This window comes from Moschus berezovskii, chromosome 27 (genome assembly GCF_049115385.1).
Source record: "Moschus berezovskii isolate FMDL1 chromosome 27, NW_MosBer_1.0, whole genome shotgun sequence".
Classification (NCBI taxonomy): Eukaryota; Metazoa; Chordata; class Mammalia; order Artiodactyla; family Moschidae; genus Moschus; species Moschus berezovskii.
In genome coordinates, this window is record NC_142486.1 from 33410257 (window position 1) to 33432949 (window position 22693).

The following is a 22693-nucleotide window of genomic DNA, read 5'->3' on the forward strand; positions in this document are numbered from 1 at the left end:
CGCGCGCGCGCTCCCACATCCACTCACACACACACTCGCCCTCACACATCCACCAGCCCGGAGCCGGGGCTGCGGAGAGGGCTCTCTCGCGCGCTCGGAGGACCAGGGCAGCGACTGTCCGGAGTGGGGCAGGAAGCCCAGCTCGGGCTCTTGGAGGGAGGCGCCGAGGGCTTAGCCGGAGCATGGGGCCCGCTGAGCGCTGAGAGTCGCGGCCGCAGCCATCGGCCCTGGAGATGACCAGGGGCGGCCACTGCTGAGAACTATGTGGAGAGAGGCTGCGGTGAGTGCCCGCGCGGGACGCGGGGCCTCAGCGGCCCCTTTGGGAAGAGGACGGTGGGAGGCTTTCATAGGAGGGGCGACAGGACCGCAGGAGGCTCGTTGCGTGGGAAACATCGCACGTCCCTCGGGGGTCCGGGGCCGAGGGAGCCGGAGTCCTTCCCTCCCCCTCTCCTCCTGCCGGCACATCGCAAACTCAGCCCGCCCCTCCCCCCACCTCAGCCCCCATTCCCTCCTCTTTGTCTCCCTACCCCGCTCCCGACCAGGAGCTCCTGGCCGCACTACTCCTGGCTGCCGGCGCCGGGGAGGCGGCAGGGGGTGAGAGCCGAGGTGCCCTGTTAGCTTCTCGAGGGCAGCCAACCCGGGGCTCCGGTTCTCCTGTGCGCCCCGGGAGTGAAGCTCTCCATTTCGGCCCCACGGTTTTAGGAGCCGCACTGGGGGACGTCTCGGACACGGAGCTTCAGCTTCCCAGCTCGGGCCGAGCCCCCACGGCGCGCGCAGGGGGCGGGGGTGGGGTGGGGGGGCTGTGTGAGCATTGCAGACTGCAGTCAGTCCCCCCCGTCCCTCCGCCTCCCCTCCCCCCGCCCGTGGGCTGACCCTGTCTCTCCGTCTCTTTCTCCGCCTCGGTAGAGCCCTGCTGCAGAGCCTCCGGCTGGGATAGCCGCCCCCCGTGGGGGCGATGCGGACTGCGCGGGACGGCCAGGGGAGCGCGCGGGGGCCGCAGCATGCGGGAACCCGCTAAACCCGGTGGCTGCTGAGGCGGCCGAGATGCTCGTGCGCGCAGCGCGCCCCACCGCATCCTCGACCTTCTCTGGCTACAGGTACGTCCCAGCGGGAAACCTGGGCCCCGCCGGGGTTCCGGGAGAGGGAACAGTCAGCCGGAGGAAGAGCGGGAGAAGAAGGATCCGCGGAGAGAGGGAGCGAGAGAGAGAAAGCGGGAGAGGGCGCAGCAGGAGCGAGGCGCGGGAGGAGCACCAGGGGGCGCTGCGGCTCCGCGCTCGCGGGGCTCCGCCGGAGAGCGCCGAGGCCGGCGCGAGTTCGCCCCAACTTCCCCCCGGCGCCAGGCAGCGCCTGGGCCGAGGGGCGCGCGCCTGAGCACGCGCGCCCGACGACGCTGGTATCTGCCGGCGGGCGCGGCCGTGCACCTGGCGCGGTCCATGTGTGGGCACTGACGGAGGACGTGTGTGGACTCCGGATGGCCTTGGGCCCCTCTACTGCGGGCCTGCGGAGGTGCGCAGAAATGCGCGCGTGCCTGTGAGTGTGCGCGGCCCACTGCCCACGTGCCCCTAAGACTGAGTAGCAGAATCTGAAGTGGGAAAGCCGGGGGTGGGGGGTGGGCCAGTGCTGCACAGTTCACGTCCGTCGGAGAGCTTCTGGGGAACCAACCTTGCCTCCAGCCCGGCCCCCACCCCACCCCACCTAGCCCCACGCACGTTCTTTGCCAACTCCCACGCGTCGGCCCGCGGGGGGGACGTGCCTCCCCTCCAGAATTCTGCATTGCACACGGCGTGCGTGAGAGATTGTGTGTATGTGTGTGCCTGAGCCTGTGTGTGCCCGCGTGCGTGTAGGGGGCGGGTCCTGGGGCTGCTGGAGGTCTCTTCCTGGCCCCTCTGCGCAAGGTGGGGCGGACCTTAAGTTTCCTCCAGGCACCCTGGATTTTCGGGCGCACGAGCGAGCGTCCTCAAGTCCATGCGCTTGGGGCGGTCCCTGATCGAGAGTTGCGGGGTCTGCCGTGGGTGCTGAGTGGCGCCGGGTGGGTGATGAACCCCCGTGGGTTCGCGGGGGGCGGGGCCAGTCAACTAGCCTTGCGCTGTCGCTCAGCCGCCTCGGCACGCCGGGGCTGGTCGGTAGTTTGCGCCGGGTTCGCAGGGGGCGGGGTCGGTAACTTGGACACGCGGGGAGAGGGGTGGGTGGAGGGTTTGCTCCGTGCGCCTACGTCAGGCAGTCCCCCAGTGGTCCCACTTGGGGAGTGCGGTGGGAGATGTGGGTTGAGAAGAGAGAGAGGAGGCTGAATGCGAAGGTGGGTTTGGGGACAGTTACGGAGAATCAGCTCAGATTGGAGTTGTGGACAGAGTTGCAGATGGGTCGAGGGACGTGGATGGCCAGGGGATGGGGAATGGAGTCAGTGACTCCAACAGCTCTCCCTGGGGCGGTTTCCGTACCTGGCTCCCAGAGCAAGGGGCTGGGTCGGTAAACCCCGTCCTCTGGAACCCTCGCGCACCGCCGTGGCGCTGACTCTTCCTCTCCACCTTGCAGGGACCGTAAGTGGCGATTATGGGCAGACTGGGCTACTGGACCTTGCTGGTGCTGCCGGCCCTTCTGGTCTGGCGCGGTCCGGCGCAGGGCGCGGCGGCGGAGAAGGGTCCCCCGGCGCTAAACATTGCAGTGCTGCTGGGCCACAGCCACGACGTGACGGAGCGTGAACTGCGAAACCTGTGGGGCCCCGAGCAGGCAGCCGGGCTGCCCCTGGACGTGAACGTGGTAGCACTGCTGATGAACCGGACGGATCCCAAGAGCCTCATCACGCACGTGTGTGACCTCATGTCAGGGGCACGCATCCACGGCCTGGTGTTTGGGGACGACACCGACCAGGAGGCCGTGGCCCAGATGCTGGATTTTATCTCCTCACAGACTTTCATTCCCATCCTGGGCATCCACGGGGGCGCATCTATGATCATGGCTGACAAGGTAAGGCTGGGAGGCGATGGGCTGTCAGGACTCCAGAGCGCGCCAGTCATATGGCGGCCACTGCAGGTTTTTGGGAGCCTCTGGCGTCCGTCTTAATCTGAAAGGGGGTTGTGGCCACTGACCCTGTGGAGAGCCAGGTCCTGCTTCTCCAACCTGGAATCGAATGGAAACGCTTTTTGCTTTGGTTCTGAAAGTGGGGGTACTCGGAGGCACCTTGGGTGTGCCAGGAAGAACTCAGTAAATGCAGAAGTAAACGAGGTGGTGGAATGCTTAGAGATGGCTAGGTGGTGTAGGGAGGTGAGCCTGGGGGCAACTTGAAGCAATATGGTTTATATTCCTACAATATCAGTTTTACCTGATTGTGTTGTGGCAAATGTCCATTTTTTCCCCTGCTAAAAGACACAGAAACTATTTTTAAAGGATCAAACGTGGGAATATTGTGGAATAAAATGCAAAGTTTTAGGTAAAGCAGAAAAAGGCAGAAAAATGTCATGTTTTCACAGACTCTCTACAATTAGAGGAAGTGGGGTGGGAAGTCTGAGGAGCTAATGAAACACAGGTCTGTGTTTCTCCAAGGGAGTGGCTGTGAGTGGAGAGAAGGGACTGCTGACCCAGAGCATGGAGGCGCTGGGTGTTCCTACTTGTTGCCTGGGTGGGGCTGCCGGGGGCTCCAAGGCCCTCAGATGGAGGGGTTGGCTCCCAAGGATGGGTTTTGATAACATAGTTGGAGGGTGTCCCAATGAAGGAAAGGTGTCCAGATCTCTTGGCTTAGAGTGGGAGGGAGGATCTTTCTGTGGATCGCCTGGGGGTGCTGGTGTGGAGAAGAGGGGTCTGGAGATTTGAGTGAGATGTTCTGAGGGCCTGGTTTGAGAACTGTGCAGGAGTGCAGGTGGGAAGGAGAAGCAAGGTAAAGAATGAGAAAGAAGGGGAGGGCTGGTGTTTGTGGGTGCCCTGTGCTTCTGTCAAAGCCCTGGAAGAGAAATGGGGGTGTCAGGAAGGGAAATGTGAATGTACTTGTGCGCTGTGGGTCTCCCCAGCCCCGAGACCTTTTTGGAGCGTGTTCCTTAGATAGCAGGAGACATCCTAATGGAGCCAGCAGACATTATCATAGCACTTTGCCTCTGATGCTCTCAAAGTACTTTTACATTCATCAAATCAAATACTACTTCTGCCTCAGCAATTCCCACCAGCTCCTTTGGGAACTGTATTAATTCTTTCAGGTCTCCTGGGTTGCGGCACATTCTGTTGAAATACACAACTGATGCAGTATCTTATTAAACATTCCTTTTAAATGGTTTGCAACCTAGCAGAATTCCTATGTGTGGCTGAGCATTTTCCCAGACACCTCTCAGTTTTTGGGGGGTTCCTTTCTGGGATGAAAAAGGTAGGGAACAGCTGTGTCTTGCCACTGATTTCAGAACTGGCAAAGGTCTTAGAGTCTATTAGAGCATCCTGTACCTTTCAGGTGAAGAGATTGAGGCTCAGGGCAATTAAAGATTTCTCTAAGACCACACGGTACATGATGGAACTAGATTTCTGGTTTTCTGGTCCTCTGGTTTCTGATGAAGGCACAAAGAAGGTGAAGAACAGCATTTCCCAGCAGGGTTTTGGAGTGTGATTTTGGGCTTTAATTATTATCACTGATTCCTTCTCCCTTCTGAAGTTCTGACGGAGCAACATGCACTTAGAGCCATATTGAAAGTGAAACTTCTGTATCGACTAGGGCCCAGCACAGCCAGTGGAGAAATATGGTAAAAGCTGAATAGAAGTGTTGCCAGGTGTGGGGCTCCGTCTCTTACCTGACTTACCCATCTGGCTATAGGCAAAGAAGCGGGACCAGAAATGGGCTTATAGTTAGCATCCCCTTCACATGCAATGACCCGTCCATGTCAGGCTCTGACTCACTAGACCTCTAAGAGGGTATTAAGAAGGGAGTTTTGAGAAGTCCAGAGGATATGGGTGGAAGCATCTTCTCTTGCAGGTAAAACTGCCTTATGGGGATTGGACATGAGTGTGAACCCATTTAAAGAAGAAAAAGGGCCTCAGGAAAGGGCAAGAGGAAAATGAGAAAGGACGTTTTCAGAGATGTCAAGATGAGAAGCTGATTTGAGAGGGGGTGGAGAGGAGAGGAATGAAAGGGTGCCTTGGCTCAAAAATAGTGAAGGGAGTCAGATGGTCTTCATTACTGTTGGGGCTTTCCGAGTTGGTCTTGATGGCAGGAAATCAAAGAAGCTGTGGGGTAACATTAGAGTATATGCTGGGCCCCCTGTGTGGGCTGTGCAAGTGATGTGAAGAGGAGTGGGGTTTCGAGAGACCTGACTGTGTTAAAAAAGGAGAGAGACCGTCTGGGCTGTGAACAGCCCTTCCGTCCAGTCCATTAGTAGCATGTCGAGCTGGCTTGTGTCTTTGCTGCCTGTTTCTGTGGAGTTGCAGTTTGGCTCTGAAGAAGCAGTCATGGACATCGCCTTGCTGGGTGTGCCCTTGGTCTTGTGGCCACGGAATCCGAGTCTCCTCAAGCCACTGAGACCTCTCTGCCCCCGCTTAAGATGACATCATTTGGTAGAGCCCAGCACATACCTGTGTTGTTTGCACTTCTAAATTGGTATCATGATCCGGTCTCAGTGAATAAGAATGGCAGTTAATTTGGCTATCAATTAAATTGAGCCTCTCTCCCCAGTTCCTACCTTTCCCCCAATCTTCTTTACCCTTGGTTGGGGAGGCGGGGAGGAAAGAACAGAGCTTTCTAATAATTGAAATGTGCAAAGTGGCAGATTTTTGTGGTTTAATTTAATTTACAATGGAGATATTAATTTTTGCTTCTATCACTGGGTGGTCTTGAAATACAATTAATTTAGAGGTGAAAATAATGCTGAACATTGACAGAGTTCTAACCTTATCTTGGTTTGGCCATTTTGTTCCCTTGCACATGAAATAAACTCTGGTTTTAGTAACAGCCCTAGTAAATCAAGCATAGACATTGGACTTTTATGTTGTTGTTCAATGTCCTCACCTCCTCTCCTTCCCCCCTTATTCCTAACTGTTCCATGGGAGGGAAAAGGCAAGGCTTACATTTTAGCTACATCCATCCATGTCAGTTACTGCGTGGGTTTTGCTTTATATATTATTTCTATATATACTTTTTTATCTCCTGTACTGGAGTGTAAGTTCCTTGAGGACAGATTTTTTTTTAAGTGTTTATGTGTATATGTATATTTGAAATAATGATATTCCTCCTCCACAGACAGTTTATAAAAATAATGTCTTTTCATTACAGAGCACTTAGAAAGTATATTAAAGTTTAAAAAAGAAAATATAAATCTCCCTTTATATCTTATTGCCAGGGGTAACCACTGTGGACTCTTGGATCTATTTCGTTTTAAGCTCTATGTATTTAGTTATAAGGGCTTCCCTCATAGCTCAATTGGTAAAGAATCTGCCTGCAGTGCAGGAGGCCCGGGTTCTATTCCTGGGTCGGGAAGATCCTGTGGAGAAGGAAATGGCAACTCACTCCAGTATTCTTGCCTGGAGAATCCCATGGACAGAGGAGCCTGGCACGCTACATTCCATGGGGTCACAAGAGTCGGACACGACTTAGTGACTAAACCACCACCACCATTTAGTTGTAAGTTCAGGATTATATTGTGTGTATATATTGTTTTGTTTATTGTACTTTGCATCCTGTGGACTTTCTTAGAAGATCCAGGTTTTTTGTTTATCCTGGGAGAATCTCAGCCATTATCTGTTGGATGTTTCCTTTCTAACCTTCTCTTTCTCTGTAGTTAGTCTCTCAATAATTTCTTTATGATTCTTAAACATTTTGCTTAAGTTCTCTGTCTCTCTGTGCTGTGTTTGTATGGTGTTTCAATTCTTTATTCTAGTTAACCAGCTCTTTTCATTTGTGTCTGCTATATTATTTTGCCTATATGTGGAGTCTTAAATTTCAACACTGATTCATTTTATTTCTAAGAAACACAGCAGCTTTCTGCTTTTGTTTTATTGAAAGAATACCTTCTCATACCTTCCTGCTTTTGTTTTATTGAAACCTCTTCTCACTCTGTGGATGTAAATCTCTTCTGTCCCTTCGAGGATTTAAAAAATACTTCTTAGGAAGTCCTTCTCTGATTGCGCTAGCATCCTTTTTTCTTCCCGTGTGAATTCTTCTGTTTTGTAGAGTTTGATCATTGGATATCCTCATATGTTCTCCAATTTTTGTTTGTGAACTAACTGTCAAGGCAGTTTTATGGCTTCTTCTGCCCTGTAGCTGTAAGCTGGTGTGATTTTTAACCAGAGCTCTTGTCCACAGCTCAGCTCAGAGCTCTTCTTCTGCCCTGTACACTCTGTGGTGCAGGCTTCGGCCCCGGTCTCCTGTAGGTGCTGTCGTTCTGGCTCCGTTACACATACAGGGAGGTTCTGTGGCTGTGACTCATGGTGGATGGTGCAGACGTTTTGTCCCCACTCACGGTTAGCTGCGTGGCTTGGGTCCAGTCCTGCCCCTGTCCCCGTGGTAGATCTTGGGACCTCTCCTCCCATGGCTCATATCAGACTTACTCCCCCATGCACTTTGATTCCTCCTGAAATTGTAGAGTCTCATCTTTTGATTCATTTATTTTTAGGGAGCGCCTTCTATTTCTGATCTGTGGTTCCCTTATTTTCAAGCAGCATTTTATAAATTTTGAGATATCTAAAGTTTGATCTATAAATTCTGTGTCTTTGGAGCAGAAGAGGGAGGCAGCTGAATGTATTCACTCTGATTTTGACCCAGTTATATTTCACAACCTGCTTTTATTTCTTTCAGACTTGATTGTGTAGTCTTGGAATTTTTCCTTATCATTAAATCGACTTCTCAAACATGATTTTAAATGGTGCAGAATGTTCTGTGTATACCACAATGATTTAAACTTTTCTTCTATTTTTTCCCACCTTTAGTAAGGTTGGTTTCTGGTCCACGTGTGTGTTCTTTTGGGCACCTTGCACTGATCTTTGCTTTTTGCCTTCGTTTCTGGGTAAATATATGGCGACTGAGTGAATCAAGTCACTGGTTTGGATGCCAGCTTGCTGCAGTTTCTGGAAGAACTGGTTTTCCACCCAGTGTTTGCTCCCAAATGCTGACTGATTTATGGGTGCATGCCAAGCCTCCTCTTCTCTCTAGTGGGCAGATAATCACTAGCCATCCTGAGGATTAACAGAAGTTGGGGGCTTCCATATGAAAGGCCTCCGTAGCTCTGCTGAGTAACAGCTCACCTGTAGGAGGCTGCTGCACTCGTAACCCGGCAGCTCCGAGTTTGGGTGGGAGTGATGAGCCTGCCCATTAAACTCAGAAAGCTCCTGGAAAGGGCAGACACGCACATCAGAAGGTCGACGGAGCCCACTCAGATCCTGTTGTAGAGGCATTAGGTGGTTCCTGGGAGCGTGAGTGGGGAGGCCTACCTTTAGTCTCTCCATGAGGCACGTCAGATGCAGCCATCACTCCTCCTCACAGACGTCATGGAGAACCACCGACCCGAGAGGCACGGTGACCTTTCCATGGGGCCCTCGGGGGCCCCTGCTCATCACCTGGACCCTTGATAGATGTGGTCTGGCGGGGTTGGGGGAGTGTTCATCTTCTCTTTGGTAGCCTCACATGGAAAATGCTTCTCTAGGTAGAGAGAGGGGGAGACAGAAAGATAATGGGAGAGAGAAAGACAGCGTGGAAAATCTCAGATTTGTAACAGGGCCTTGACGGCTTCTGATGAGGCCATCATGAAAAGGAATGGTTATAATGTTGCTAACTAGTGCGGTTTATTCTACACTACCACTTAATTATTTAAATTCGAATTAGTTGCCAACATTTTAAAGTTAGGTGGTATCACATTTTTTTTTTTTTAAACCCAAATTTCATGCTTCTTTGGGAAAATCAGAAGGCCTGGTAACACTGGCCTTGCTTCTCCCCATAGTGACAGGTGGCTGGAGATGAATAGTGCCCCTCCCCCCTTAAATTGGAAAAGGAAATGGCAACCCATTCCAGTGTTCTTGCCTGGAGAATCCCCGTGGACAGAGGAGCCTGGCAGGCTACAGTCCTTGGGGTTGCAAAGAGTTGGACACGACTGAAGCGACTGAGCACCCCCTTAAATGGGCCTGAAGCTGTCCTGCCTTCAGACTCCAGTGTGCCCGCTTTGCTCACTTATGTTAGAGTTGGTCCTGAAGGCACTGGGGTTTGTAAACCCTGATATGATGGAGAAAGAAGCTGGCCTTTGTTAAGGGGGTCTCTCGCGGTCGCTTTCCTGCTCTCCCTGACTGCTCCTTGAGAGGTGGGAAATTGGAGGTGTGCATGCAGCCACGTTGCTGCGTTCACAGCTGCCACCCCTAATCCACTGTAGCATTTTGTCCTTTTTGACCACAAGCCCTAAATTCTTCTCAACATGGTCCCCCAGGAAGCCACTACTAAGTTAGTGAGCTTGAGTTCGCTAACTACCGACTTAGTTAGCTTGAGTCAGAAGACCCCAGAATACCCTAGACAGTCTGAGCGCCTACATTCCATTTCCAAACAGCAGTGTGACTTTGAGACAGTCTCTTCAGCCTTCTCTAGCTCAGCTTCTCCTTCTGTAAAATGAAAGTTTAGGGAGATACTATCTTTTAAAGCCTCTTTCCAGCTCTGAAAATTTTATCACCTGCGAGAAAAGGCTGGGAAGAAACTTAGCAAAATGTGAGCCGTGATTATCTTTGGGTGGTTTGTTCATGGGTGTTTTCATTTTTAAAAAAATGTCATTACAGCATGGCTAATAAGTTGAACCTTGAGTTGGATTGTCTGTGTTTAAATTCAGGTTCTGGGTGATCACGGGGAAGTTGTGTCATGTCTCTGAGCCTTAGTGTCTTCATCTTTAGGATGAGAACAGTAATAGTATCTGCTTCCTAGAGTTGTGAGATTTAAATGAGATAATAGATATAAAGTATGTAGCTTAGTGCTTGGCTCTAAATATATACTTCTTATAGGAATGTTACTGTTATTGTGTCTATATTTTGTGATTTTTATTTTTCTCCAAAGTACATGTGTGTGCTTAGTCGCTCAATTGTGTCTGACTCTTTGCGACCCCATGGACTGCAGCCCGCCAGGCTCCTCTGTCCTTGGGGATTTTCCAAGCAAGAATACTGGACTGGGTTGCCATACCCTCCTCCAGGGGATCTTCCCAATCCAGGGATCAAACCTACTGCAGGTGGATTCTTTACCGACCGAACCACCAGGGAAGCCAGTAGTACATGTACTTTTTAGTAACCAGAAGGGTTATTATAATAAAATTATAATAATATTATAACAACCTGAAGGGTAATGTGGTGATATGAGGCTATTCCCTGGGAGAAACTGGAATGAGTTTCATAGAACTCAGAATGAGAGAGTCCAACATGAAACGATTCATAATTTCTGAACTGGGACAACCAGAAGCTTTCTTTGAGTTTTTAGGACTTGCTATGAGCTTTATCTTGGCAAACTGAAGATTAAATGTGGCCAGTGTGAAAGTGACTGTTAGAGGTGACCTCTATGGTAAATAACTCCACCAGTTGGAACACGTGTTTGCACTGGGCTTAGGATCTAGACATATATGTGTGTGTGTTAGTCATGTTCAACTCTTTGCAGCCCTATGGATTGTAGCCCACCAGGCTTCTCTGTCCATGGAATTTTCCAGGCAAGAATACTGCAGTAGGTAGCCATTCGTTTTTCCAGGGGATGTTCCCGACCCAGGGATTGAACCTGGGTCTTCTGCATTGCAGACATATTCTTTATCATCTGAGCCACCAGGGAAGCCCGTGGACATATATAGTTTCTCATTTTCTTTCTGTCAAGGATTAAGCGCCTCTGAGACAGCCTGAGGACACCTGGCAGCCCCAAAGATATTTGACTGAAGAATCCATGTGATCTTATTCTTTTACTCTTATTTTATTATCCTTTTAAGTTAATGATTGTGAATTCAGTTGGTTTAGGGAAGGGGCTTAGATTTAAGAGGGAATATAGATTTTGATGTTAATAATCTGATTGCTTTAATTGAAATGATTTAAGATGTTGGATGATGGAATTAAAATTCAAAACTGTCTTTCCAGGTTGAAATGATGAACCCATACTACAGACTGCACTGAAGGGTTTAAGGATGTACATTCTTGCAGGAAGAGGGAGATGTGACTTTCCAACTCACTTGAAATTGATTTTTGTAAGAGTCATGAACCAGTGGACTGCCTGCTGATCTGGCTCATGGATGCATTAGTATTTTATTTCACCAGCATAGTATTTTTAAATGCTTGAATTTTAATGTGTTTGGACAGGGCATTCATTTTTAGGTTCCCTACAACCCTCCTTGCTCCCTGTTATCTCACATCTAGTCAGATTCACACATTTATGTTAACTGCATGGTCTCTGCAAGCATTTGAAATTGTGATCCTCAATCACAGGATTTTTGTTTATTTCCTCATTTGTTTTGCATTGACCAGATACTCAGCAGGTCCCAAGGAGTGATAGGGTTCTTAAAAAAGTAAAGCCCACATCTCTAGAAATATAGTGTTTAAATCAAGAGAGGTGATAGTACTATTGTACCTTTTCTGTTGTTAGGAGTCCCTTCCACTCCAAGTCGCGGAGTATTTGACCAGCACTGGCTCCAACTATGAGGATATTTAGTTTGATTGTTTAACAAGGTGCCCTAGGTCTGGCTTAGTTTCCCAGTAGCCCGTCAAGGGCTCAGGTCCTTTCCATTCCTCTGTTTTGCCTTCCTCAGATGCTGGTTCACCCTGGTCACAGGATGGCTGCTTCTGTTCCAGCTATCACATCTTCACATGCCAGCATTCATAAAAGGAAGAAAAGGGAGAGAAGTGAGACTTTATTCTGGGCCCTCCCTCTATCCTTTGAGTAGAGCAGGCCTCCTGTTACATTTCATTGGCCAAAACTGAGTCATATGCCATCTCTTGAACATCACTGATTGAAATTCATAATCAAAATTCTTCTCCAAGAGTGGATAATTGCCACTGGAGCAAAATTTTCTTCTGTTAGCAGAGGTGTAGGAGCAGGGGCTGGTTGGTCCACCTGGTGCTGTCTCCAGCAACACTAACACATCTGGAGACTTGATTTAGTTGTGGGGGGTAATATTTGAAGATGAATGTTGAAAAACTTCAGTATGTCCAGAGGAAGAGCCTCCAGGATTATGTAGTATCTAAATAATGTATGATGAGAGTCTCAGAATAAATATTTAGGAAAATTTCAGCCTGGAGAAGATAAATCTCAGGATAAGCAATATGTTCAAATACCCCATGGGCTCTTACAGGGTAGAAGGTTAAGTCTTAATTTTTCTGTTGTTGTTATTCTGGGGACAGAACTGAGACCAGAGGGTAAAATTATAAGGTTGTTATAAAGAATAAGCTTTGGCAATTAGGTCTCTAATAGAAGACTGTGATATTGCATAGAATAATGTGTCTGTTGGACCTGACTGAGCCCAGAGTGACTGCCGTCTGTCAGGGAGTCAGACTCACACTGGCAATCTTGGACTGGGTCACCTCCGAGGTCCTTCCTAACTCTGAGACTCTGCAGCTCTCAAGTTCTTGAATTTCTAAAAATCCCCAAATCCGGATACTTTAGGCCCTCGGGTTTGGCTGAAAAACAACATCCTCACTTTCTGTAAGTGGGTGAGTAAGTCAGTATAAATTTGCCTGACATGGAGGAGGAATTTATGAACCCTGCATCATCACCCTAAATCCCCAGAGGACTTTACCTCATTCCAAAGGGTAGATGATATTTGAAAAGCAGGAAACCTATGTATATATCAGTTCACACACACACATATAAATATAAACATAAGTAGGTCAACTGGCGTCATATTTACTAGTGGAAATGTTTTTGGCTGAGAAGTGCATCTACACAAGACGACATTTAGAGTAATTGCCAATGATCTCAAAAGGGAAGTTTTTTGCAGTTCAGTTCAGTGAATCATCATTACTTATTAAAGTATATTCCTGTTTGTGTGCATATTACTTTGGTAGTACTTTTGTATATCCTAAAGAGACAGCCAGACCCCTCTCTGAAGTTTCAGCTAGGAAGTTATCCTTATCTGTCTGTTGTACTCCCCTGTGTTTTGAACATTTGCTTGTGGCAGACACTGCTCTGGGTACTATTCCATTGTTTATCTCTTCCTCTGTTTTCCCCTCACACCTCCCAAGGAACAAACACAACCCGATTCCTTCCAAATGCTTTGCCTTTCCATTCAAATTTTACAACTTTGCATATAATGGAAACGGGTATTTTTTTTGGTAATTATTCATTTATTAGAAATAGGTACTCAGGAGCAGAGTAAAAAAAAAAAATCCGGAAAATACAATGCAGCATTCAGAGAAAGAATATTTGCTTAATTAATGCACGATGCCCAGTTCTCTCCGTGTAGGTGACCCTGTTACCTATTCAAAGAGAAAAAATGTTAATTGGGATGGTAGTTTGTTTCCCTTTGTGATTTTTGCTGAAGTTGGTGTGTTACAAGGATCTCTTTCCTTTTTTAAAATCTCACTGACTTGAAAGAGGTTAATCGTTTTCCATTGGTCCCCAACTGTGTCTGTTTTTTCCTAAGCAAAATAAACACTGGAATATAAGCTGAAAATCACTGGCATCTCAAAGCTAGGCCTACCTACTCATCATCCAAGGGATTTAAGATCCTTCAGGGTGATCTGGGGAGAGGAGGAGTCATAGGCTAGTGAGAGATATGGACCTTCCCCAGAGGAATATTCAGGAGCTTGCATCTGATACCATGTCAATTTCAGGGGCCCACAGACCCTCTGAAACCCATTCATAGCCTCCTTGGAATTGATTTATTCTTACTGGTTTATGAATATGTTCATTCTTCATTGAGCCTGTAAAACCGGGGCCCAAATGTTCTATAGATATATCTGTGATCAAATTATTTGCTTCCTTGCTATATAGCACAGAGAGCTCAGCTCAGTGCTCTGTGATGACCTAGAGGGGTGGGATGATGGGGTGAGGGGGGGACCAAGAGGGAGGGGATATATGTATGCATATCACTGATGCACTGTGTTGCACAGCAGAAACTAATACAGCATTGTAAAGCTACTATTTCCAATTTAAAAAATGCAGGTGCGCGCATGCAAACACACACACACACACACAAAGGTTATTTGCTTCCATGTGACTCAGAGTCTAGCTGGAGGAGACGTGCAGTTAAAGCCCTGAGTGATGCATCGATGGTTTGGGGGCTATGAGACTATAGAAAGGAGCACCTCTTTCAGAGATCTGAGGGTGGGGGATTAAAGCCAGGGAAGATGCCCTAGGGTCAAAGTCAAGAACTCTGGATCCGGAAACAGGCCACCACCCACGTGCCTGCCTGTAGGTCATCATCCAGCACAGTGGCCCGAGGAGTAGCCTCAGCGTGGAGGAGGCCACATCACCCCTCTGCCAAACCTGTCCCTCGAGGCTGTCAGGCTCCAGGGACGCCTTGACAGCTCCTGGATTTTCCTCTGGACAGCAGTTCTTAAAATCAAAACACTGAGTCTTTTGCCGATTTCTAGTCTGTTGTCACAAATGGCGGGATGTTTCCTGCTTTATCTTGTCTATTCCACGTTAGGAAATTCTTGCCAGAAGGAGTGAGTGCCATTCGAGATCCCTATTGTCTTGTATGTCTATAGTCCTTGGACTGAAAAAAAAAAAACCTAACACAAAACCCCTTATTTTCTAAGTGAATTGTTGTAAAGCTAAGATATTTGTGGGGCTGAGGAAATGTGTTGATTGATGAGTGGACAGAGCCACTGTGGGAAGACACTGGGAGCTGTAGAAAAGGACGTGCTTGCAGAGGCTCTAGCGCCAGCTGAGGAGCATGGCTTCCGCCTACGGAATTTTGAAGATGTCAGGCCCAGGTGAAGACCCGAGCTTTATGGTCAGATTGTCCTTTAGTTAATTGCTGTTGGTTTTCACCTTGGTTAATTGGTATTCATTTTTTCGCTCCCCTTGTTTACTCTTTTTTTTTTAAATTGAAGCATAACTGAAATAAAATTATGTTAGTTTTAGGTAAACGATGCAACGATTTGATATTTGTATATATTGCAAAATGAATACCACAATGAGTCCAGTTAACATTCATCACCGTGCATGGTTACAACCTATTTTTCTTGCAAAGCTGTTCCCCAAGGTGTTTATTTATTTTAATTAGAAGATAATTGCTTTACAATATTATGTTGGTTTCTACCATTCATCAACATGGGTCAGCCACATGTATACATATGTCCCCTCCCTCCCGAATCCCCCTCCCATTCCCTCCCCATCCCACCCCTCCAGGCTGTCGCAGAGCACTGGGTTGAGCTCCCTGTGTCACACAGCAAAGTCCCACTTGCTATCTATCTTCTGTACGGTAATGTATGTGTTTCCATAATAACCTTTTCTCCATTTGTCCCACCCTCTCCTTCCCCCGCTGTGTCCACTGAGGTGTTTTTTTATTTGAGGTGTTGTGTTTAATAGCAACAAATATGAAGAAATCGAAATTATCAAGTAAATCACGATGTATCCATAGACTGGAAAATGTAGCAGATAAAAATGCTTATAAATAAGTTGTATTGATAATTACATATGAATTACATGATATAATATAAAGTAAATTAAAAGCTATATATGAAGTTATATCATCAATACGTATATGTATATATATTTTTTTCCAGTGCTGATACCCTGGTAACCATGTTTCGTGAAAAATTGAATATTTAAAGATGAACAATCTGATAACTGGAGCTTGTAGAAAGCCTTTTCAGCTTAGTATGGATAAGATCATTCTCAGATATGTTGATTATAATGTCAGAAGCAATCTTGCAGCATATACTTTATAAACTCTTGTGTAAAGCAGTGATTCCTAATCCTTTGAAAGGTCTGACTCTCAACTATTGGTTTGACTTTCTGACCCTCTTTTTTAGCCTCCAATAAAAAATAATTAATGAAAAAAAAAAAGAAAAGGAAAAGACTCAAATATGAGAAAAAAGAAAATTCAGCCTTTGGGTAAGAAAATACGTATATTTTATATGTGTGTTTATATATAAGATATAGACAAAAAGGCTGCTGCTGCTGAGTCGCTTCAGTCATGTCCGACTCTGTGCAGCCCCACAGACGGCAGCCCACTAGGCTCCTCCGTCCCCGGGACTCTCCAGCCAAGAATACTGGAGTGGGTTGCCATTTCCGTCTCCAATGCATGAAAGAGAAAAGTGAAAGTGAAGTCACTCAGCCATGTTCGACTCTTAGCGACCCCATGGACTGCATCCTACCAGGCTCCTCCGTCCATAGAAGGATATATATCAAAGCATTAATAGTAGCTGTTGGCAGATGAGCTCAAAGGTGGTTTTTATTTTCTTTATACATCTCTGAATCTCACAAATCCTCTAAAGTTGTGCATTTATTAGATTATTTTTATGTTAACTGTGGCTGTTTTTTAACAGTCCTTTACTGCTAATTGGCTTCCAGAAAGATTGGACCACTGGATATTTCTAATAGCTATAATAAAGTACCTCTGTAGTCTAACTATGGCCAGCACTTGAAACAAAAATTTTTCTAATTGACTCGGTGAAAATGTTATCTCATTGTTTTAGTTTGCATCTCTTTTATGGCATCTGCTGTGGAATACATTTAATTTAGTCACACCACACTTTTATATTCCCTGGGTGCTGAGCATCTTAACCTCTTTGATATTTCTCATTGAGTAAATGGAAAACCTCAGAAAATGATGGATTCAAGTATAAAGTACAGTCAAATAATTTGAATTTCTAAAAAATAATAAATATTTTGAAGCCTGGCAGGGAGTTCTATGATTATTCATTCTTAGTCACCCGGCATTGCTCAGCCAGTGTGTCTGTATCAATGTTGTTTCAAGAATTGCTTTAACATGTAAAATTTCCCAGTGGAAAATCATCTTGTGGGACTTGACTATTATGATTTGCCAGGAGGTGTGGGACAGAACCATGTCCCAGTTGGCTGGAGGTGGGCTTCTGTCACAGGCTTTGTGGTAAACGGTGGGGATGTGAAGGCAGGATAAGGATGTGACGGTCACTGCCCTGCCACCTGAAAGGGATATTGCCTGGGTGGCAGGGACCGGCTGATCTCTGTCTCTGTGGCAGGAGTAGGAGCAGTGAAAGGAATTGTAAGTGAAACTAAGAGGGATTTAGGTTGATATTAAGAGGCATGGGGGGAGCTTCAAAATATTTGGAGGTGATTAGGTCATAAGGGTGGAACCCATATAAAAAGAGACCCTGAAGAGTTGATGCTTGCAAAGTGTGGAGAAGACTCTTGAGAGTCTCTTGGACAGCAAGGAGATCAAAGACAGTCTTAAAGGACGACTCATGATGACTCTGGAATGACGACTCATCCCAGACCCTGATGCTGGGAGAGATTGAGGGCAGGAGGAGAAGGGGGTGGCAGAGGATGAGATGGTTGGATGACATCACTGATTCAGTGGACACGAACGTGGGCAAACTCTGGGAGATGGTGAGGGACAGGGAAGCCTGGCTGGTGCTGCAGTCCACGGGGTCGGACGTGACTTGGTGACTGAACGCAACAACAAAAGAGACTCCAGAGAGCTCCCTCGCCCCTTTCTGCCGTGTGAGGACACAGTGAGAAGAGTTACCTCTGTGAACCAAGAAGCAGGTCCTCACTAGACTCTGAATCTCCTGCTGCCCTGATCTGGGACCTCCAGCCTCCAGAACTGTGAGAAAGAAATATCTGTTGTTTATAAGCCACCCAGCCTCTGGTTCCTTGTCATAAGGCAATCCGAAGGGACTAGGACAGTCAGTGATGAGTCAGAGCACAGACCCTCTTTGTAAGATCCTGGAGATCCCATTGTTGTTGGGCACTAATCCTTTCGTGACTGATTATGAGAAGGTGGCGGTGGGGAGGTTACCGAGGGAGGGACTGAATGGCAGAGGGACTTGAAGACCCTGAAGGCTGTGGCAATCGAAACCCAGGCATTTCAGTGTCTTAATAATCAGCTCGGTTTTACCTGTTTGTATCAGCTGGCTATCACACTAGAGTATTAGTGAGATCTCTCGTGCCTTTCATGCCAAGGTGTGTGCAGTGGTTTTCCAGGATAGGAGAGTGGATGGTTGTCTCCTCTGTCCTATGTCAGCCATGCCCTGAAATGGGGAGGTGGGGCTGAACACCTTCTGAGGTTCCCTCTTCTAAAATATGGAATAGAAGTGTGCTTTCTTCTACCTCTGAGCCCAGCGCTTTCCCCTTCTCTCCTGTGAGTTAATTCTCCACCTGCATGCCACATGCATGCCCCCTCCCATGATAAGAGGCAGACGAGAGCTGAAGCCAGCTTTGCTTTCACTGCCCACCTCCCACCCCCTGGCTCCTTGTCTTCCAGGGCAAGACCTTCCCAAGGAACTCCTGTTTCATTGGCATTGAATGAAACAGTCTGTTTCAGTTTTGGGGGTGTTAGTGGTCACTTGCAGAAGCACAAAAATGTCGTAACCTGCTTGGAATACTCCAAGCCTAAATGAGCTTCATTCAAGATCCAGCTTTCCAAAGGATGTGCCTCAGTGGGATTGTATACTTGATTTGCACGTAGAGTCTGCGCTCTTCCTCCCTCCTATAGAGTGGGAAATTCTCCTTCCCAACCTGGTGTCTAGAGGTTTTCAAATCCTAATGGTTTCCAGGGAAGAGAGACATGTCTCTGGCTTCACCTGAGGGTAGGAGGAACCTGGGATATCTTGGAGTTTATTGTTTGAGAGTGTCACAGGCTCAACTGTGTCCCCATAAAAATTCTGTGTTGAAGCCCTAGCCCCAGAGCACTCAGAATATAACTGTATTTGGAGATGGGGAGTTTACAGAGGTAAGTAAGGTACAGTGAGGTCATAATTTAGGTTAAAATGGGTTCTAATACAATGTGACTCATGTCGTTATAAGCAGAGGAGATTAGGACACAGTCATGCATGGATGGAAGACCATGTGCAGACACAGAAAGACGGCCGTTGGCAAGGCGAGGAGCGAGGCCTCAGAAGGAGCCGACCCTGCTGATTCCTTGCTCTCAGACTTGTAGCCTCCACAACCAAGAAGCTAACTTTCTCTTAAGTCACCTGGTCTGTCGTTAGGTGCTTTGGTATGGCGGCCCTAGCAAACCAATACGGAAAGGTGGTATGGTGGTTCAAGCTTAAATCCAAACTTTCCTAATGCTCTAATTCTCCTCCCAAACTGGGAGCGAGTTAAGATGCACCATCTCAGAACCCAGACCCCCGTCTTCCTGAAGACTGACTTTGTTCTTCTCGTGGTAATAAGGTTTCTGTTTTGGCCGAGGGGCTCCTGCATTGAGGAGTCGAGTTCTCGTCTTGGAATCCTTCCTAGAACACTTCTAGGACTTCAGTGCTTCCTAAATAGTTTTATTCCAATAGCTTTAGGGAGTGTGGTAGATAGAATAATCGTCCTCCACAAATGTTCTAATGCCCGGAATCCGTGATACGTTGCCTTCTATGGCAAAAGGGATGTTGCAAATATGATTAAGGATCTTCAAGTGGGGCTACTAACACGTTTCATCCATGCAACAGCATGACGAGGTAGGCTGCATTATCATCCCCAGTTTACAGATGAAGGAACTGAGACTCATAGAACCTTAAGGCGTGTGTCTGAGTTGACACAGGTGGCAAGTGGTAGGGCCAGGATTTGAACCTTGTTCTAGTTCGGCTCTTGGGCAGGGCTTCCCAACCTCAGCACCTGTGTTGTGGGGGTGGGGACGGTGTTCTGTGCACCATATAACGTCTAGCAGCATCCCTGACCTTTCCCCTGGTTCTAGTAGTGGAATCCTGAAGCCCCAGCTGTGACCAGCCAGAATGTCTCCAGACCTGCTAAACGTTGCTGGATGAGAACCCTGGCTCTGGGTTTTGAGGTTTGCTCGTGGCCCAGCACCATCTGTACTGTGCTGTCTGTTCTTAGTCCCTCAGTGCTATTCTCAGTCACTCAGTTGTGTCCGACTCTTTTGCAACACCATGGACTGTAGCCCGCCAGGCTCCTCTGTCCATGGTATTCTGCAGGCAAGAATACTGGAGCAGGTTGCCATTTCCTCTACCAGGGTATCTTCCCGAACCCTCATCTCTTGCATCTCCCGTATTGGCGGGCAGATTCTTTATCACTGAGCCACCTGGGAAGCTCCACCATACAGTAGGTACTTAATAAGTGATGTCTTGGTTACACTTTGAGCCTCACATTTCACAAAACCTTCGAAGCTCTCAGTAGGCAAGTGTCAGCTGATGTTCCTGCCTCTTTATTTCAGCAGCATCCAGCGGAATCTGTTCTTCTGTTTGGGGGTTGGTGTCAAGCCCGGGCAGAACTTTGTGTGCGAGGATGTTAATCCTTTCCATCGGCTTCCCTGGCAGCTGAGGAGTGCTGTGGCAGATTGAGTAAGGGCACCGAGCAGATTGCAAAAGGCACAGACACTTGTGCACATAGGCGCTTAATATCCTTTCCAAAGGGGTGATTCATGTAGCTCACACATGGCCTTGTGGGGAGTTGTCTGAACGATTAACGTGCCTCCACCAAAGTCTTTGAGAACAGTTTCCCTGTCACTCTTGGACCTTGATAGGGAAAAAAAGAGTCAAGAAATTTGGGATACTTGGGCAAGAGGAAAGAGCAAGAGTAAATTAATGATAAGCTCTCTGTTAATTTGAGCATTTCTCCAAAAAACAGTGAGATCAAGTTATATCTCATAAATGAATCTATTAACTTTTATGGTTGATTTGGGTTAGGGCAATTGGTTGGAAGAATTCATTAAAGCTGTCAAAATCTCTGGTTCAGCTGCATGTAGGGACGTTTCTGTTCCCCAAGCATACCTATCTCTGCCTCTAAGCAGTGGTATCAAAAATACAAATTGTCAGCCGCAACATGAGATCAGTCCATCCACTTTGTAGCATGTGTTGATACTTTATTCCCTTTTATGTCTGAATAATATTGCATTATGGATAAACATACTTTGTTTACCCAGTCACCCTTTGATGGACATTTGTGTTGTCTCCAGCTTTTGACTATTGGGAATGGTGACGCTCTGAACATTTGTGCACAATTATTTTTGTTGTTGTTGAGCACCTGTTTTCAATTCTTTTGGGTGTATGCCCCACAGAATGCTGGGTCATATGGTAATGCTACATTTAACTGATTGACGATTGACCTTTCTTCCCCCACAGTGGTTTTCTTTACGTCTTTAAAAAGAAAACACATTTTAAAAGGAAATGCTATATCACTACCAAAAATAGAAACTGATTTCCCTTGCCATAAATAGATGGCAACAGTAAACTAACACGCAACATCACACACACACAAACGTAAAAGGAAAATTAAAATGAGGACACGCAACACAAAATGAGGGAACACAACACAGTGCTGTTTTCTACTAAGGCTTAGCATATCACACTCTCTTTTAAAAGGACATTAAAACGTGTCAGAAAGGTGTTGAAGATCTATTAGCACCAAATGGAGACTTTCTCATCAACTAATTAGAAGAACTGAGAGCGAGTCAACGCTTCATCGCACATGCTTGATTGCCGCTCGGGCAAGACAGAACCACCTCTGGCTCCACATCGGGTCCTCTGGATCTGCCCATTCTTTAACGGCCTGACTCTGGGTGACTGCCTTCCTCTCTGTGTCACTGGGTCCCTGTCACCTTTCACTTGGACTCTGACTCCAGTCTTCCTGCCCACATGTTCACCATCAGCCACCGCTCACACCACCAAAGGGGAGCTTTGAGCGTATTAAGCTCCACTCTTAAGGGGGGTACACCCCCAGGGCAAAACTCATTATTTCTACTGTTGTCCTTTGAGTTTATGATTGTTGTTCTTTATCCAGGGTAAAGTGTAAACTCTTCTTCAGGCTCCCGAGAGTCCCTGCAGTCTGCTGTCTGTCCCCTCCCACTTTCTCTGTCTCCCACACTGCATCCATCAGGTGGACCAGAGACGCCGGCCCTTCCGTCGACACTCCCCATCGTTCCGACTCTGTCACCACGTGCCTCACCTGTGCTGATCATCACCTCGGTCGGCCTGCCTCTCAGAGTTCTTAGTGAGGATCAGATAAGACATATGGAGACCCTGAAAACGCTAAAGAGAAATACAGATGCAAAACGAGCCCTGCCTTGTCCAATGTGCTTGAAGTTCTCCATGTCCAGGTGCCTCTTTGCCTCTTGGGTCAGAAGCAGTTGCCTCCCACTCACTGCCTCTTGCGTTCTCAGTATCTTTCTTGCCACACAACAGACAGACTGGTCTCCCACGTGAATGAATTTCTCTTCTTTATCCTTGCTGTCACCCTTCTCATCTGCCCTCCGGCCTGGCCCCTGCAGCCCTCCCCAGTGCCTCGTGTATGCAGTTTGAAACAGCAAATCCCTGTCTTAACCTGCTCAAGAGGCTGTCTTGCCATCGTAGACCGGGAGTGGAAAAGCTGTCGCTGCACTGGTTCCATCAAATATACTTTCTTTCCTTGTTTCTCTTCCCCCTTAGTTGCATCTTTGAACGTTCTTCCTCTAATGGGAAGTGACAGTTTAATTGTTTGGGTTTCTTAAATTTATTTTCTGCTACACAGCTGACCTCACGTGATAAGGCAGGCAGCTCCGCTTCATGCCATGATCCCCTCCCTCTTACTCTTTGCATTAGACAATTCAGCTGGAGCCATGAAGCAGCTAATTCTATGAGTGACAAGAGTGTTGAAAATCACTGTGGGGACCGGAGCTTCCCTGGGGAGAAAGGAGACAGGTGTGTGCAGGAACTGGAAAGCTGA

The 22693-nt window shown here is 47.4% G+C and overlaps 1 protein-coding gene across 1 annotated transcript in view; it reads left to right on the forward strand.

The window, feature by feature from the left end:
• The first annotated feature begins 2373 nt into the window (after window positions 1-2373).
• GRIN2A (glutamate ionotropic receptor NMDA type subunit 2A) overlaps window positions 2374-22693 on the forward strand; it is a 433921-nt gene continuing 413601 nt past the window's right edge. Inside the window, exon 1 of the mRNA XM_055409472.2 lies at window positions 2374-2964. Within this exon, the coding sequence (XP_055265447.2) occupies window positions 2551-2964 (414 nt within the window). The 5' untranslated portion in view covers window positions 2374-2550. The remainder of the gene's footprint in view (window positions 2965-22693) is intronic.